We start from the raw sequence: 17,907 nt of genomic DNA on the forward strand, positions 1-17,907 counted from the left end.
GTTGTAATCATGGGGGAATTCAATTATCCTCATATTGACTGGGTCAATTTGTGTTCTGGTCACGAAAAGGAGACCGGATTCCTTGACATGCTAAATGACTGTTCCTTACAGCAGCTAGTCATGGAGCCCACCAGAGGACAGGTGACTCTGGATTTAATATTGTGTGGTACTCAGGACCTGGTTAGAGATGTCATTGTTACTGAGCCATTGGGGAACAGTGATCATGCTGCGATCCGTTTTGACATGCACATTGGGGGAAGAATACCGGACAAATCTCTCACAAAAACCCTTGTCTTTCAACAAGCGGACTTCCCTCAGATGAGGAGGCTGCTTAGAAGGAGGTTGAAAGGGAAGATAAAAAGAGTCCAGTCTCTACAGAGAGCATGGAGGTTGCTAAAATCAACAGTAATAGAGGCCCAGCGAAAGTGTATACCGCGAAGGAAGAAGGGCTCGACTAAGTCCAGGAGGGTGCCCACATGGCTGACCAGCCAAGTTAGAGAGGCCGTAAAGGACAAGGAAGCTTCCTTCCATAAATGGAAGTCTTGCCCTAATGAGGAGAATGAAAAGGAACATAAACTGTGGCAAAAGAAATGTAAGAAGGTGATACGGGAGGCCAAGAGAGACTATGAGGAACACATGGCCAGCAGCATTAAGGGGAATAATAAAAACTTCTTCAAATATGTTAGAAGCAGGAAAACTGCCAGAAAAGCGGTTGTCCCTCTGGATGGTGAGGGAGGGAAAGGGGAAAAAAAAGGAGACTTAGAGATGGCAGAGAAATTGAATGAGTTCTTTGCATCTGTCTTCACGGCAGAAGATCTCGGGCAGATGCCGCTGCCCGAATGGCCCCTCCTGACCAAGCTATTAAGTCAGATAAAGGTTAAAAGAGAAGATGTTTCAGACCTCATTGATAAATTAAAGATCAGTAAGTCAGCGGGCCCTGATGGCATCCACCCAAGAGTTATTAAGGAATTGAAGAATGAAGTTGCTGATCTCTTGGCTAAAATATGCAATTTGTCCCTCAAATTGGCCACAGTGCCAGAGGATTGCAGGATAGCAAATGTCACGCTGATCTTTAAAAAGGGAAAGAGGCGGGACCCGGGAAACTATAGGCCAGTCAGCCTAACATCTATACCGGGTAAGATGGTGGAATGCCTCATCAAAGATAGGATCTCAAAACACATAGACGAACAATCCTTGCTGAGGGAAAATCAGCATGGCTTCTGTAAGGGTAAGTCTTACCTCACAAACCTTTTAGAATTCTTTGAAAAGGTCAACAGGCATGTGGATGCAGGAGAACCTGTGGACATTATATATCTGGACTTTCAGAAGCCGTTCGACATGGTCCCTCACCAAAGGCTACTGAAAAAACTCCACAGTCAGGGAATTAGAGGGCTGGTCCTCTTCCGGACTGAGACCTGGTTGAAGACCAGGAAACAGAGAGTGGGTGTCAATGGGTAATTTTCACACAAAGGAGAGAGGTGAAAAGCGGTGTGCCCCAAGGATCTGTCCTGGGACCAGTGCTCTTCAACCTCTTCATAAATGACCGAGAGACAGGGTTGAGCAGTGAGGTGGCTAAGTTTGCAGATGATACCAAACTTTTCCAAGTGGTGAAGACCAGAAGTGATTGAGAGGAACTCCAGAAGGATCTCTCCAAACTGGCAGAATGGGCAGCAAAATGGCAGATGCGTTTCAATGTAAGTAAGTGTAAAGTGTAAAGTCATGCACATTGGGGCAAAAAATCAAAACTTTAGATATAGGCTAATGGGTTCTGAGCTGTCTGTGTCAGATCAGGAGAGAGATCTTGGGGTGGTGGTGGACAGGTTGATGAAAGTGCAGCAGCAGTAAAGAAGGCCAATTCTATGCTTAGAAAAGGTATTGAGAACAAAACCGCTAATATTATAATGCCATTGTACAAATCGATGGTAAGGCCACACCTGGAGTATTGTGTCCAGTTCTGGTTGACACCTCTCAAAAAGGATATAGTAGAAATGGAAAAGGTGCAAAAGAGGACAGCTAAGATGATTACCGGGCTGGGGCATCTTCCTTATGAGGAAAGGCTATGGCGTTTGGGCCTCTTCAGCCTAGAAAAGAGACGCCTGAGGGGGGCATGATTGAGACATACAAAATTATGCATGGGAAGGATAAAGTGGATAGAGAGATGCTCTTTACACTCTCACAAAACACCAGAACCAGGGGACATCCACTAAAACTGAGTGTTGGGAGAGTTAAGACAGAAAAATATTTCTTTACTCAGCGTGTGGTTAGTCTGTGGAACTCCTTGCCACAGGATGTGGTGACAGTTTCTGGCCTGGATGCCTTTAAAAGGGGACTGGACAAGTTTCTGGAGGAAAAATCCATTACGGGTTACAAGCCATGATGTGTATGTGCAACCTCCTGATTTTAGAAATGGGTTATGTCAGAATGCCAGATGCAAGGGAGGGCACCAGGATGAGGCACCAGGATGATGTTATCTGGTGTGCTCCCTGGGGCATTTGGTGGGCCGCTGTGAGATACAGGAAGCTGGACTAGATGGGCCTATGGCCTGATCCAGTGGGGCTGTTCTTATGTTCTTAACCTCTCACACTACAAAAGCCGTCACAATAAGCAACATGCTCCTTCAGATCCAGTTGTTTGAAGAATCCCTTAGAACAGTGGTTCTCACACATTTAGCATCAGGACCCACTTTTTAGAAAAAGAATCTTGTCAGGACCCACCAGAAGTGATGCCATGACCGGAAGTGACATAATCGAGCAGGGAAATTTTTGACAGTCCTAGGCTGCAATCCTACCTACACTTACCCAGGAGTAAGTCCTATTTACTATCATTGTTAAAGGCATAAACATAGTAGCTTGTTAAAAGTACAGGTCTGTAACATTTCCCCAAATGCAGTCACAAGCTATGGTAGCATCAAGTCTAATCTATGAAAAATAAAATATTGAAATGAATGGGGACCCACCTGAAATTGGCTCATGACCCACCTAGTGGGTCCCGACCCACAGTTTGAGAAACACTGCCTTAGAGTAATTTTACAAGAGTTCTTAACATACAAATACTGACCTACCAAGGAAATCTAGCACATCTTAAAAGGAGGTACAGACCCATCTTAAAAGGAGGTACAGTTTAGAAATGGGCTATGTCAGATGCAAGGGAGGGCACCAGGATGCAGGTCTCTTGTTATCAGGTGTGCTCCCTGGGGCATTTGGTGGGGCCGCTGTGAGATACAGGAAGCTGGACTAGATGGGCCTATCCAGTGGGGCTGTTCTTATGTTCTTATGTACTTTAATTTATTTATTTATTTTAATTTGCTTTATGATGGGTCCTGGACAGATTATCATTCTAAAAAGTGGGTCCCAGTGCTAAAAATTTGAGAACTGCTCCAATACGGTGTTAGTAAGTTGACACCTTGGGGGGAGGTGACACCACTAGTGACCAAAATCACTAAAATCACAGTTTGCAAAAATAATACCATCATGTTATATATCAATCAATGTGTAATTTCATGCAGAATACGATGAAACAAACTGCGCTGACGTATCTTTATTTTATCAAAAAGTACAGCCCAAAAACCAGTGGAGACGGGGCGATGGTAGATCACCACGCCCACCACCTGGAGTGTTGCCCCTCCCACTGCATGGGTGTGACGCGCTGCCCTCCTGCACTGGGTGATGCGAACCCTAGTGACGCCACTGGTCATGGAGATGTTTCGGTTTTATGATATCTTGGTTTTAAAAAATTATTATTATGTTGTGGCACTTTTCTTTGCAGGATGGATAGTTTTGGTTTAACTCACTCACTCAGAGGCCTGCACTATATCCAGCACAAGATAGGGGCCCAAAGTGGTTCAGCAGGAGATAAGGAGAAACTCTTCCCCTTACCCAGGGATAAGCCACTGCAGCCCCAATGGGTCTCCTTGGACTTTAACCAACGGGTCTCCTCAGGAGGTGGCATAAGTCTGAGGAGAGCAGAGTAGCTTGCATCCACTACAAACTGCTCAGGGACGGGGGCTAGGACCCAGCATATCTACCTGGTCCCAGCCCTGCCTCCTGCTCCCCACCCCCAGGACCATCACTGATCACATCAAGCAGGACATTAGTATTGGCCTGTGCTGAATATGTCTGCTTCCAGACTTGCTGCACCATCTTGGGCCTCCAACTGAACCTTCACAACCTGGCAATGATGAGAGGCTGATGACAGGAGGTCTTTGGGAGGCTACCTGAGAACTGCTCTGGGGCTGGGGTAAGCCAAGGGAAGAAACCAAGAGAGAGGTGGCGGAACCTAACCCTAGTGGATAATGAGAACTGATAGAACCCTTCAAACCCCAGCTGTTATCTTTCAATAATGTAGCTGCAGGAACATTCTGTGCCACAAATCACACTAGGCAGGGAATTTTCCCGTTGTGATTGTTCTTATCACTGACATTCTCAACATACGAGACAGCTCTCCCATTGTCACCGACCGAGGGGCATGTCAGCTTATCAGTGACTGTTCTGGTCCCTCCTCCAGACACGACCCAGGCTGTGCCTGCTTAGCTTCTGGTAGTCTTCAGGCAGCTCTTCCTCTGGACCACACTTCCTCCCCTGTGTTGCGTCTATTTCACCATGTAAAGTATCGCATTGTGTTTTTTGTAATGGCTATTGTTTTCTTATAACTATTCTGAATATTGCTGGTGTTGGCTCATTCAGCTGCCACATTCAGCTCCCCTCTTGTTGCTCTGTAAGGTCCTTATTTATTTTCTGTTGTTCCCACGCTTCTGATTGTGTATTAAGGAACCAAAAGGAAACTCCTTTTGGGCACCTGAGCCTTCTAGAAAGCAGTAAAAGGGTGCAGCAGACTCTGTATGTTCACATACAAGCCGCTTGTCCTAAGTGTACAAACTTCCCACAATACCTCCTGATGCAAATGTCACAGGGAATCTTGGTGTCAATTGATGTATAAACAAAAAGCCAATTGGAATGAAAATCAAATGAGCCTGAGAAAGGGCAGGAGGTCTGGCTCAGTTGGTAGAGCTGCCGCCTTGTATGCCTGAAGATCTGAGGCTGCCAGTTCGAAACAACCAGAATTACCCAAGAACAGATGACACGGTGATATACCGATGAGCTGACCCTCGGTGGCAGAGAGGAGTTGCCGTCAAGTGGAGTGTGGGAGGCGAAGGGCCAGAGAGAGGCCAGACCGGGAAAGAATCCAACTGGAATGAGGAGTTCTATGAAAGACTAGAACTATTCAATTGTAAAAATCCCTACAGGGGTTAGAACAGCCTGCCTATGTAAACCGCCTTGGATTAAAGTCTGAGGAGAAATCCGATGACCAAAGAAAGGCAGTAAATAAATACCTGTATAAATAAATATACATAAAGCCATTCTGAAAACAGAACACAGAGCAGCATTTCAGATGATGGACATTTTAAATGAGCTCTGTACCATTTTTTTTGGGGGGGGGAGCCATGCATCTTAAAGGAGAGGGGAACAGACCTCTGAACTCACTGATATGCATTCCTCCTTTTAGTGCATCCCACAGGAAAGCCAGGGCTTTGTCCTCGGAAAATACCTTTGTCTCTGCAAACCAGGTTTCTATGGGTTGAGCAAGGCCTTCTCCTCCTCCTCCTCCAGCAATGGCCAGTCTGGTAAGTAGCAGCATTTTCTAGCTTTTTGTCCTACTCCCATTGCCTGAGCACTGGAAGCATTTAGAACAGGAGCTGGTGGCTTTCAGCCCTGAGGCTATGCTGCCACACAGCTGCCCCATAAAAAGTGCTGTCCTAGGCAGCTGCCTAATGATTCTTAGCATGTCCAGACTCTCACTGGGATTTCAGCATAGTTATTATTAGCAGGGTTGTTTTTTTTCCTATGCTTCCTATCAGTATTTATTTGGCAATTAAATTCCCTGATTGGGCAGCAGGCCAAACCAGGCCAACTAGATCCTTTCCCCTCTTCTTTCTCTTACTCATTCAGTGACTTGTTCTGTACAATTTATTCTGCATTTTTAAAATTATTCTGCATAATCCACTCTTGTCTTGCTAGTCAGGGAAACGGCAAAGAACGGCAGGGCACTGACACGCACCCTACAACCCCTGGAAATCTTATTCAACTCTGTCTCTGGCACACCATTGGGGACCCTCTTGGTTTTTGCCCCAGAGCCCTCCAAGAGTTAGAGCTGCTTCTGTCCACCTGAAATAAAAGAAAATACATTAAAAATGTTTCATACTGCAATGAAAATATACCCCCCCCCGGAATTAAACATTCAATATATCTTGTACTGATCAAGGGCATCAATCTGGCACTAAACAAGATATACATGTATTCAAATGTTCAAATAAGGGTGCTTAAGTATGTATTGTACTGAATTAGAACATACATTCCACTAGAAACATCATCATCATCTACTAAATGGCCACGCTTCCTGATGCCTATCCAGAGTTTTTCAAATCTATGAACTTCTCCCAAACTCTGTGCAAAGTTTTTCTCTGCACATAGTCATACAAGCAATAAAAATAAGTGGCCACAGGACTAATCTGTGTTCCAGCCAATTCTTACAAGTAGGAATTAGAAACTGCTATTTTAACACATGGGTATCTCATCCCACTTTTCACCCCCCACCCCCCTCATCTTTAATAGGGGAAAGCACTTCTCAATATGGAGCAGTAGATTCCGGGAATTTTCTAGAGTGTCGTCCCTGTCAGGAAGGATGTACCACCTGTGTGGACAGCACACCATGTTTGATTCAAGAAGATTGGTCCTTGAGGGCTGCCATCCTGGCTTTCCAGGCATTTTGCATGCTGGCTGTTTTCCTGAGCATGCTGGTCTCTTACCACTTCAGAAAGAGCAAGGTAAGGACAGTGTTCGCCATTGGAAGACCTAACTGGACTCACACGTAATGAAGCCTGGGTACAATTCCCACTTCTTTCATGGTTTCATTGAAACAGCCATTCTTGGTTGCATTGGCTTCCATCTCATTTCACATTCATCTCTGTTTTTCTAGAGGATTCGGGCTTCAGGAATTGTCCTTCTGGAGACTATACTCTTTGGCTCACTTCTCCTCTACTTTCCTGTGAGTATCTGGCTGAACCCCAATCTGTTCAGTTGCCCAAGGTTTTGTAAGTGCTGCTCCACAAGGGTATTGAACTTACATTGATCCTGGAATGTTTGGGGGCTGGCAGACAAAAGGTGGCTCACAAAGCATCTCATGGATCATCATATTGGATAAGCAGATTCAACAATGCGTCAACAATTCAACAGATTCAACAATGCGTGACCAGTTAAAATCCACATCTGACAGCCCAATCCTAACTAGCACTGGTGCAGCAGGGCCACATGGCCTCTGCAGTATCCAGCACCAGTTGGGAGCTGGCTGGATGTCTCCTTGGGGCAAGGGGATGTTTTTGCCCTTACCCTGAGTAATGCCCCAGCCTGCCCTATGGGGCTTCTTGGATCTCTGTCAGTAGCTGGCAGAAGTCCGAGCAGCCAGGCCCAGGAGGGAGGATAGGATACAGCAGAGGAGGCCTTGTGAAGACAAAAGGAGGGACGCAACGATGTACACCACCCTGAGGAAGAACTTAGAGGAAGAACAGTACAAAATGTGAAAAATAAGTTAAATAAATAAGTAAATAGTCCACCTGAATATCATATTCTGGGGATGAACAACAAGCAGTGGAGATAACCATCATTCTCAGTTTATGAACATTCCTGGGAAATCAAGCTAGCCACATTTCAAAGAGGAACCAGTTGAGCCTGGTGGGCCAAGGTGTGATGAACGTGTCAGTACTATAGTTGCAGCCTCATATTTGACAGCAACTGTTACCCTGCACATGCCTGATCTTGGAAGCTAAGCAGGGTCAGGCCTGGTTAGTACTTGGATGGGAGACCGCCTAGGAATACCAGGTGCTGTAGGCTTATACCATAGTCTTTCGAGACTGAAGGTTGCCAACCAACCAACCATATTTGATTCAGCATTCCCTGGAGACATGTAAGGGGATAGAACCCGACTCTAAATTTTGGGCCTCCAAGAAAGCAGACAAAGTAACCTTAGGCAATCTCCAACGGAGGAGAGGTGGACACAGGAATCTGCCTTACGGGATAGGATGGAAGAGTGTGTGCAACTGTGCCTTCTTTTCTGGTGCAAAGAACCCCTTTGGAAAAGCAGATGCCCTCTGGATGGAGCATGTAGAACAAAGTCATTTGGGAAAGAAGGGTCCTGATCTATGCACCAATAATCTTCTTTCCTGTCCTTCCTTTTATTGCAGGTGTTTATCCTCTACTTCAAGCCAAGCATCTTTCGCTGCATTGTCCTGCGCTGGGTGAGGATGTTGGGTTTTGCCATCGTCTATGGAACAATCACCCTCAAACTGTACAGGTATTTGGTCAGGAGCAGGGAGAACAGAACAGGAAACAGCAACTGAGAGATTCAGCTGATCACATTTGCTCAGAGTCAATACTGTTTCTATACCTGTTTGATGGGCATGGCTTCTCCCTCCCCCCCCCCCCAAATTGGAAATTATCATTTGGTAAGGATGCCAAGAATTCTTTGCAAACAATCTCTCTAGTGTCCTCCTCCCCCAAACTACAGCTCCCAGAGTTCTCTGGGAAAATGGAATGACTGGAGGACAGGTCTGTCAATGGCTACTTCTGTGCTACTTCTAGGTCCAGTCACATTATGTTTCTGAATACCACTTGCAGGGAAGCAAGGGCAGGAGAGGCCTGTCTCTCCTTCTTGTGGGCTTCCCAGAGGTAGCTGGTAGGTCACTGTGGGAAACAGGATGCTGAACCAGGTGAGCCCTCAGGGCATTCCCCTGTTGAACCAGTTTCAGGTTGCATATAGATGTAAATACAAATCAGGATTCACTGTGTTTTTTTGCCCACAATCTGATACTAGTTGTACCTTCCCCTCCCCACTATTTCATAATCCGTTTGATTTACCTGTGGACCAGCATCAAATGCACATTTCTTCAGTTAAATGTACATTCTTCTCCACGCTCCCTTTCTATCCTTTGTTTAATAGCAGAATAGATTTTTTTTTTCCATTCAGGGAGTAGGAGACTGGAAGTGGCTACCAGTTCCTAGCCAATCAGTGCTGTGCATAGGCAGCTCCTACAGCAAACAGCTTGACCCAAGGGACATGATTGATCAGAAAGTGGGAAATGTGCTTCCACAGCAGGCTTATCACTGAAGCTACATATTCTAAGACACTTCCAGTGCCTGTGGTGTAGGTAAGTCTTCAGAAGGAAGGCAAGATGTTGATCTCTGTTGTTTGCCCCCAGCATCTGATACGCTGAGTTTACTTGAGTATTGCATTTAAACATGGAGGTTCTGTTCCTTCCTTCCTCTGGCTAATAGCCATTGGTAGACTTGTCCTCCATGAATACTTTTTAATAGCCAGCCTTGCCAGTAGCCATCACATCTTATAGAAATAATTTCTGAAATTAATTCTGCATTTCTGAATTGTGGGGCACCTGAACTCCCGAAAGTATAGCTTTCGACTATGGAAACTTTTCTCAGCGCCCTTCACATAACTCACCATCACCACCACCACCATCATTACTGCCACCCTCAGACCACCTCTGCCTTCCTGTCCCACAGGGTCTTGAAGGTCTTTCTCTCCCGCACGGCCCAGCGAGTCCCTTACATGACGAGCGGGCGGGTTCTGAAGATGCTGGCTTTGATCCTACTCCTGGTGCTTTGGTTCTTAGCGGCCTGGACTGTCGGGATGCTGGAGAACATAGAGAAGAACATCCCGCTGGTGGTCCGCTCCCAGACCACCAGGGGCCTCCAGTTCTACATCTGTGACCATGACCGCTGGGACTACATGATGGTTGTGGGTGAGAACCAAACCCTCAATCTAATGCTTCTCTGTGTGGCAGGGAGGGTGCAGGGCTCAGCTCCCAAATGTGTGAAGGCAAGTGTTGCATCAGGTTTGCACCATCTCCCCTGCTTAGGGAAAAAGCACCTTCTAGCTCCTGCTAGCATCTGTTCTACAGGAGTGTAGGCTAGGACCCATCTATGTTATTGTGATGTTCCTTTTAACCCAGTCCTGATGGAGAAGCTGATGGAGAAACTGGGAATATTATTATAACGAAGCAAAACTGTTGGAGAGAGAAGCCAATGTAGACTTCATGGTCCTTGGGCCAATTACTGCACTGGCCACTGAGACTTTCACTTTTCTCCTGCAGTTAAGCTGCTCTCGAGTTCTCCTTCTAAACCTCTTCTCCCTGCAGTGATCTGGCTTAACTAGACCCTACCTAACTTCCCTATCAAAACTATAGTAGTCTCCCCTCATTCTGGCTGTGCTCCCTTTGGGATATTCCATAAATCCTGCCTGAATCCTACAGCAAACACAAAACCAGAAAGCAAGCTGTGCTCATTAGTCACTCATTAGCCACTGTGCTCATTAGCACTTGGTCTGCTCCCACCTTCTTCCATGGGATGTGTTTTCCCCCAGGCCCACTGGAACACCCAACTCCTCTTCAGTTGACCAGGCAATCAGGGACACCCATTGGGAGTCTTGCTTCTAGAGTCCCTGTCTTCTCTTCATCCCTTGGGATCTCTCTAACCAGACTTACATAGGAGGAGTTTGCATGTGCATGTCCATTCCCTGATGACTTGCATGTGTGAAGGGCCTTTGGTATCAAACATCTCAGACAGGGCTTTCATACCACCCAATTCCTCTCTCCCAAACTATGCCACCCTTCTCTATGTCATCTATGGGCGCAATCCTAACCAACTTTCCAGCACTGACTGCAATGCAACCCCAAGGAAAGGTAACAAACCTGCCCTTACCTTGAGGGTGTCCCCTTGACTGCCTCCCCACTGTAGGATGCAGTGCACGCCACATTGGCACAGCTATGTCAGTGTTGGAAAGTTGGTTAGGACTGTGCCCTATGTCACTTTTCTCTTTCTGTCTTCCTTCCATACAATCCTCAACCCACACTTTCCCCCTCTTCCTGACCCCAGATCCCTTCATCCCTGCGCTATCCTAATCCCCAAACCCACATCTCTAACTGCCAACTATACTCTTCCCCTTTCCCTCCTAAAGGTTGTCCCCGAAATCTCCTGTGTTTACCCACATTGTCACTGCGGTTGCCTCTCCTCTAGCCTTTTTCTGTCTCTCCTCCCTGATGCAGGCACTGTTCACGGCAAGACCACCACCACCAGTGGTATATTATATTAGGTTGTAGCACATGTTGATTTGCAAGTTCAGGGCTGGCCCACCCGTGAGGGAAGCGGAGGTGGTTGCCTCAGGCAGCAAATTGGGTGGGGGCTTCTACCGCCCACACCTGTGGTTCCTCCTTCTACCCCATAATTCTAAAAGGAAGAAGGAAATATGCAGTAGCCCACCATTCCCCACTCCTCCACACGTCCTCCTCCACTCTATTCTCCTACTACTCCTTTGATTTCACAAGGAAGAGGGGAAAAGAATGGCACTGTCAGGAAAGGGTGGCAGTATTGAATCCCTGCTAAATGGGCAGGCACTTGAATCCCTGCTAAATGGGCAGAGAGGCACTTTTTCAAGTGGTGCTCCTCTTATATTTAGCAGAGTAACTGTCCCTCTTCACCCCAGCGCCATGTCTTTTCTAGTGGCTGTTTGCTGGTATTTCTTCTGCATCTTTTTAGATGGTGAGTCCTTTTGGGGCAGGGAGCCATTTGGTTTGATTTTGTCTGTAAACCACTTTGTAGACTTTACTGGTTCAGAAGCGTATATAAATATTCTTAATAATAATAACAATATAATTCGTGGCACTTCCTCAGGGACTGGGCTTGTGTCAGCCCTGTGCAAATCCACTAAATGGAGAGTCATAGAATACTGTACAGCAGCGGTTCCTAAATGTACCATGGTTGTGGCACCCATCATTTGGCTGTCTCAGGCACCACCACCTTAAATTGCGTGCGATCTCGCATGATTCAAGATGGCAGTTCCTGGGAGACCCGGTAAGAAGAGGCCACTGAGGGAGGAGGAGGAGCCAACAGTGGATGAACAGACATGTCTCCAGGGGCTCCTGAGAGACAGTCTGTTTCCTCCCCAAAAAACTACAGGTCTGAAGAGGATCTGAAGATCTTTATCAGGAGAGATAAGATCTTTCCACGGTGCAGGTACCAGAGATTTTGAAAGCCCAACCGGGGGGGGGGGAGGGCTTTCTTCTCGGAAACCTAATCATCAGGGACAGTATTTGGGGAGGTGCAATCAAGCTGCTGGCTCCGTGCTAAGATACCATATGGAAGAAAAAGCATGAAGCATAAAGTTTAAGTTGGAAATTTAAGATAAGTATGTGTTAATATTGTCCCCGGCTTTGATTGACTGATTTGGTTAAAAGCCCTGGATACACTGAAGGCGTTAATGAGAAACTATTTAAGGATGTTGAAAGTACTCTTTATCTTTGTAGTGGAATAAATCGGTCGTGGATGATAACTATAAATATAATTTGGTGTGTGGACTAAAATCCAGAATTACTTGTGGACATAATTTTATTAGACTTGAAAGAGTTTTGTCTCCTTGAGACTGTTTCTTTTGTTTCGTTTTTCTCCATTAATCATACTGTTATCTGTAAGAAAAATTCAAAAAATGCCTGACTGAAAAAACATGTGGTGGAAGTGAGGAGAATAATATGCTGTGGGCATCTTGTGGGTTAGAGAGAAATTGCAAGGTGGAGCCTGTTCCAGATATTTGGACTCAAATGATCCTCAAAAATTTGGAAAAATTGCTCACAATGAGAAGACAGCAGTTGAGTTGGTCCTTGCAGATTCAAGCCAGTTTAAAGACTCTCTCTCAACAGATAGAAGTGTGCAAGGAGATTGAAATAGAGAAGATGGACAGAGTAACATGGGTGCACAAAATACAAAATTTGTTGGAACAACAAGAAGAAAACATATCCCAGTTAATTGGAAGAATGAACATACCTTATACAAGAAAGTGTGGGCTTATTGGTTTCTGTTATGGAGATAAATTATTAAAGATATTACAGGAGAAAAAATGGAAAAAAAGAAAGAAAAAGAAACCTGAGGGTTTAACCTGAGGGTTAAAGAAAATTGGAGGATTTTATTTAGTTAATAACTGGTTTAAATTTACTTAAAAAAATAAATATATACAAAATTGATATATATGAATTAGAATGAATTAGAAAAAAATAGCTAGAAATGTTAGCATGTGGATGAATTGTTTTATAGGTGGTTATTATGTTAAAGAAAAAAATGTAAGATTGGAGAATTAGATTGGAGAATGGTAAAGAACATATTATAAGAGATTGTTGGTTTTATTATAATTTGGAAATTAGATTATTATTAGTAATGAGTAATTGAACTAGTTGAGATGATAAAAAGTGAATATTTAGAAAAGATATTATAGGGAATTAGGAAAAATCTGTTATATTTGATATAAGAAATATATAAATGAGTAGAAGAGTTAGAAGTAGATGGAAGAATTGTTTTGTATGTTGTTATACTTTGGTAATTAGATTATTTTGTTTTAATATTAATGAGTAATTGAAGTAAGTTTATGTTTGAGAGAAAGTGAAAATTTAGAAAATATAGTACAGGGCATTAGGGAAAATTTAGTATATATTATATAAATAAATGGATAAACTAATAAGAGGCAGAAGTAGATGCGTAATAGATTAGGAGATATAGTATGATTAATGAGTAATGGTGCATGGTATTTAGCACTCCTAAATGTATGTTATATGTTTGTATGTCTGTGTGTGTGTTAATTAAAAATAAATAAATAAATAAGAAGAGACCACTGAGGACATTCTGTGGGACCTGGTGAGTTCACCACAGCACACAGTTTGGGAACCACTGCTGTACAGATTTGTATGGGGCACAGGCACCGATTGAACAGAAGACCCATGTAGCAGCGCAAAATGCTGCTCTGGGGAGCACCCAAGGCTTTTGGGGGCCTTGTTGCTTGGTGGGAGACACACAAGACTGTCTCTTGTGGCCTGATGGAAAGTTTGCTAAAGCAGAAGCACTCTGAGTGTTTGAAAGTTAGAGGCAACAAAGCATTAGAGCAATAAATACAACAGACAGCTATAGTAGCTAGATGCAGAAGGAAGGCTTGATGCAGAAGAAGAAGCAGTATGTAGTAGCAGTAGTAGTGGGATCCAGCCTTCTCTGCCTTTTATTGCTTCTCCAAACATTACACAACAGGCTGGGGTTTTCCATTCTCTCATCTTGTTTACAATACTAACCCATGAGTCAATTGTCTGTGTAATAGGGACTTTTCCAAGAGGAAGCTGAGACTAACCACAATCACATTCCTAGATATGATTCTTTATAACATCGCCTTGTTGACAGGCTACAAAGCTTCAGACTCAGTATGTTGCCAAGGCCACACAAGTTTGCTCTGCGCATGTGCAAAGTGTGCTTTGCTTCATTGTCAACATACTAAGCTAAGGCTAGCGCTTCTGTAGATAACTACTACAGACCCAGGTCATGTTTATGTGCCCAGTAATTGCCCAGACTGTTTTGGTAGCTGGTGGAAGACTCTGAAGCCTGAATCTTCCACCTCAAACATGAACCAGGAGAGTAAGTACTTCTAGGCTCACACAATCTGCCTTATCCACACAACCAAGTCACTACCGTTAGTCTCCAGCTGAGGTTGGAGCTATAACTGTTCAGGGTTATGAGGAATGAGGAATGGCAACTAAAGCAGAAATTAATTGTTAGAAAACGAGGCTGGAGAGGAGGACCTTGCTGCATGGGAATTACTCATTTTCTTTTCTCCTCCGCTCTTTTGTTGTCCAGCGGAGATTCTCTTCTTGTTCTGGGGAAGTTTCCTCTGTTATGCTACCCGGACCGTACCGTCTGCTTTCCATGAGCCCCGCTATATGGGCATTGCCCTCCACAACGAGTTGATAACTTCTGCTGCCTTTCACATTGTCAGGTAAGAATGGATGAATGACTGCTGGGGACCTGGGGTTTAGCTTTGTGGGCCTGAAATTGATAGGGTTTGGTTTCAGAGAGTGGCTAAGAGAATGAACCAGGAACTCCTTGGTTCAAATATCAAGTCAACCAGGAGCTCCTTAGTGACCTTACAGCGCAATCCTAAACTGCACTTGGACCGATGCAAGTCCCTTGCGCTGGCCCAGGAGGGTCGGAAACGTGCGGTAAAGCACATTTGCGCCTCCACATAAGCAAGCTGTCTCCGTGGATCCAGCCTCCGTGGCGTCTTGTGTAGTGAGCCTTGCATTGGCCCACCTGGGCTGATGCAAGGCCTTTGGGGTGGGTGGGGAGGAAGTGGGAGAGAGGCATTCCTGGACAGGGGGAGTCAAATACAGTCATATCAAGATTGCCACATTCTGGTAAGCAGAGGATTCCAAAATCTGACTATGGGGGTTTGGGGACCCTTGGCCAGGTGTCACTTAGTGGCCAGATAGGCACCCCATGCTGTGTCCACCATCTTTGTTTACCTACATTGCAGTGCCCTTGACCTTGTCATTGCATTACCTGCTCTTCATGGGAGGGGATGTAGCTTAGTATTCTAAGCACCTGTAGCTGAGCACCTGCTTTGCATTCGGAAGATCCCTGATTCAATCCTTGCCATCGCTACATAGGGCAGAATCTGAAACCCCGGAGAGCTGCATTGATAATACTGACCTGGATGGACGAATGGCCTGATTCAATACTGAGAAGGCACTGCATTAGAAGTAGTAAGCAACATGGCTGCTGAAGAATGTTCCAGGCCAGTACTGCTGATAAGTTAATCCCTGACAGGAGGAAGCTTTCCTTGGCAGCAGAGGCAACAGCAGCAGCTCCTGGTGGCTACCCTGTTTTTTTTCAGCAAGGCATTTGGGATAAGCTGTGGGCCTTTTGACAGCCCTGGGCCATCAGGCCACAGCCCCAGTCGACCAATCCCTGAGACTAGCCCTGTGCATGCCATTAAAACTGTGGCTTGTTTTAAACCAACCTGCTGAGACTTTAGCAAGGAATGTGTCATTAACTCTCCCCCAAACCACCTTCTTTCTCCAACGCACCCCAATATATTTCAGGTTTTTAATGGTTCCTTCCCTGCATCCTGACTGGACACTGCTGCTGTTTTTCATTCATACACACATCACCACCACAATGACTCTGGCTCTACTCTTCATTCCAAAGGTATGAACTTACAGGATTTCTTAAAAAAAAAAAAAAAATCTCATCTGATTTTTGATCATGCTCCATGCTCCAAAAAGCCTTGGGCCAACCCTGATATTTACTGTATAGTAATATGGAGACTTCGATTCAATTACTGCATTGATGTGATCCTGACTGAGTGGTGATCCCAGCAGCTGCTCTACGCAGTCCCACAGGATATCATGTGGGGCCTGGCAAACAACCGCTCTGAATCCAAAACTTGATCACACCAGAGGTCCCCCAACTGCAACCAGCTGTCTCACAGAAGCTGATAAGTTGGAGGTGGCCATCCATTACTGTTTAGCCCTGGCAGCTGTGCATCCGAGATTTCATTCCTAAATATTAAGAGTAAGAGCCAAACTACATATTACATTATAAAATTGAATATACTTGAAGTGGACATGCTTTTAAAAAATAATAATAATAAAAGCTGTCAAAGGGTCTGATCAGGACTGCAGCTGTGGTATGGGGGTAGGGGTGCTTTAACCTTTTGTCCCTTCTACAGGCCCATTCCAGACTGAACCCCACATGTCTGTTCTTTGTCCCTGGAGGTGAGCTCCCATTGGTGCTGAATAGTCACATGGGCAGAGCAGTCTGGATCACTTTCCGCTGTAGCTGCTGAATGATCAGCTATATTCAACCACTGTTCCGTGGCACATTGGTGTGCCACGAATGGTCTGTAGGTGTGCTGCAGGAGTTTGTCGGAGGGTCATAAATTACTAGGGCCATTGGGGGATGTATAAGCCACTGGCCCGCAGTGCGGTTTGCCTTGTCAATTGTAAAAAAAAATTGATGGTGTGTCTTGACAACTTTAGCACCTTCTCAGTGTGCCATGAGATGAAAAAGATTGAAAATCACCGGTGGGCAGCCCAATCCTGAGCTGCCCAGAGCGCAAGGCTGCTGTGGCACCAAAATGGCTACTGCGGCATCCAACATGCAACCAGGCAGCCCGTAGCAGCTCCTTGGGAGAAGGGGACTTTTGTCCCCTTCCCCTGGGTAAGGAAAGTAGCCCTGCAATGGGGTTACTTGCTTTGGCGGTTGCTCAAGAGCCGCCGCAGAATCAGAGAGTCCCATATTGGGCCACGTGACCTGACATGGGGCTCAGGATCCGGTGGAGCTGAGCTCCATCAGTTCCACCCTCCTCCTGTCCTGTTCCCTCACCCTGCCACACCTCTCTCCCTCTCTCCCCCCACCCTCCCCCCACCTTCCCTGCTCCGGAATGCCTCCTCCCCACCTCCCCCCACACCCTCACTCACCTCGCCACCACCCAGAGGTCCATGCTGGGCCCACGGTAAGGGCTTGTAAACGTTTGCTACTATGTACGCTGGCAGTCAGGATAGGACCCTTAGAGAGTAAAAAAAGAGTGCATCAATTCCAAACACATGTTTAATAGAACGTGCAGGTTGGCACTGTGAGACATAACCAGAGCCACTGGTGCTTTATAATGTTGTTTATGCCAGTGGCTGTCACAACATCCTGTGGCAATGATTCCCATTGCATGAAGCAGTGTAGCACAGTGACTGTAAGTCCAATTCCATCAGGACTTTCTCAGTTCAAATCTCACCTTGCCATGAACTCACTAGGGCTGCAATCCTAAACATCAGGGGTGTCCAAAGTTTTTAGCAGGAGGGCCACATCATCTCTCTGACACTGTGTCGGGGGCAGGGGGGAAAAATGAATTAATTTACATTTTCAATTTGAATAAATTTACATACATTTACATAAATGAATATATTAAAGATGAACTTATATGAATGATTGAAGATCTTGCAATAGCTCAAGGCCTATAAAAGGCCTTGCACAAAGCAAGACTGGCCTT

At 45.4% G+C, this 17,907-nt stretch overlaps 1 protein-coding gene across 1 annotated transcript in view; it reads left to right on the top strand.

The window, feature by feature from the left end:
* Nucleotides 1-17,907, top strand: part of GPR179 (G protein-coupled receptor 179) — a 58,026-nt gene that overhangs the window by 31,539 nt on the left and 8,580 nt on the right. The window contains exons 3-9 of the mRNA XM_066630969.1: nucleotides 5,503-5,620; nucleotides 6,609-6,820; nucleotides 6,973-7,041; nucleotides 8,234-8,343; nucleotides 9,567-9,805; nucleotides 14,721-14,859; nucleotides 15,965-16,070. Coding sequence (XP_066487066.1) covers nucleotides 5,503-5,620; nucleotides 6,609-6,820; nucleotides 6,973-7,041; nucleotides 8,234-8,343; nucleotides 9,567-9,805; nucleotides 14,721-14,859; nucleotides 15,965-16,070 — 993 coding nt within the window. The remainder of the gene's footprint in view (nucleotides 1-5,502; nucleotides 5,621-6,608; nucleotides 6,821-6,972; nucleotides 7,042-8,233; nucleotides 8,344-9,566; nucleotides 9,806-14,720; nucleotides 14,860-15,964; nucleotides 16,071-17,907) is intronic.

The sequence above is a fragment of the Tiliqua scincoides genome, chromosome 5 (genome assembly GCF_035046505.1).
Source record: "Tiliqua scincoides isolate rTilSci1 chromosome 5, rTilSci1.hap2, whole genome shotgun sequence".
NCBI classification, from domain to species: domain Eukaryota; kingdom Metazoa; phylum Chordata; class Lepidosauria; order Squamata; family Scincidae; genus Tiliqua; species Tiliqua scincoides.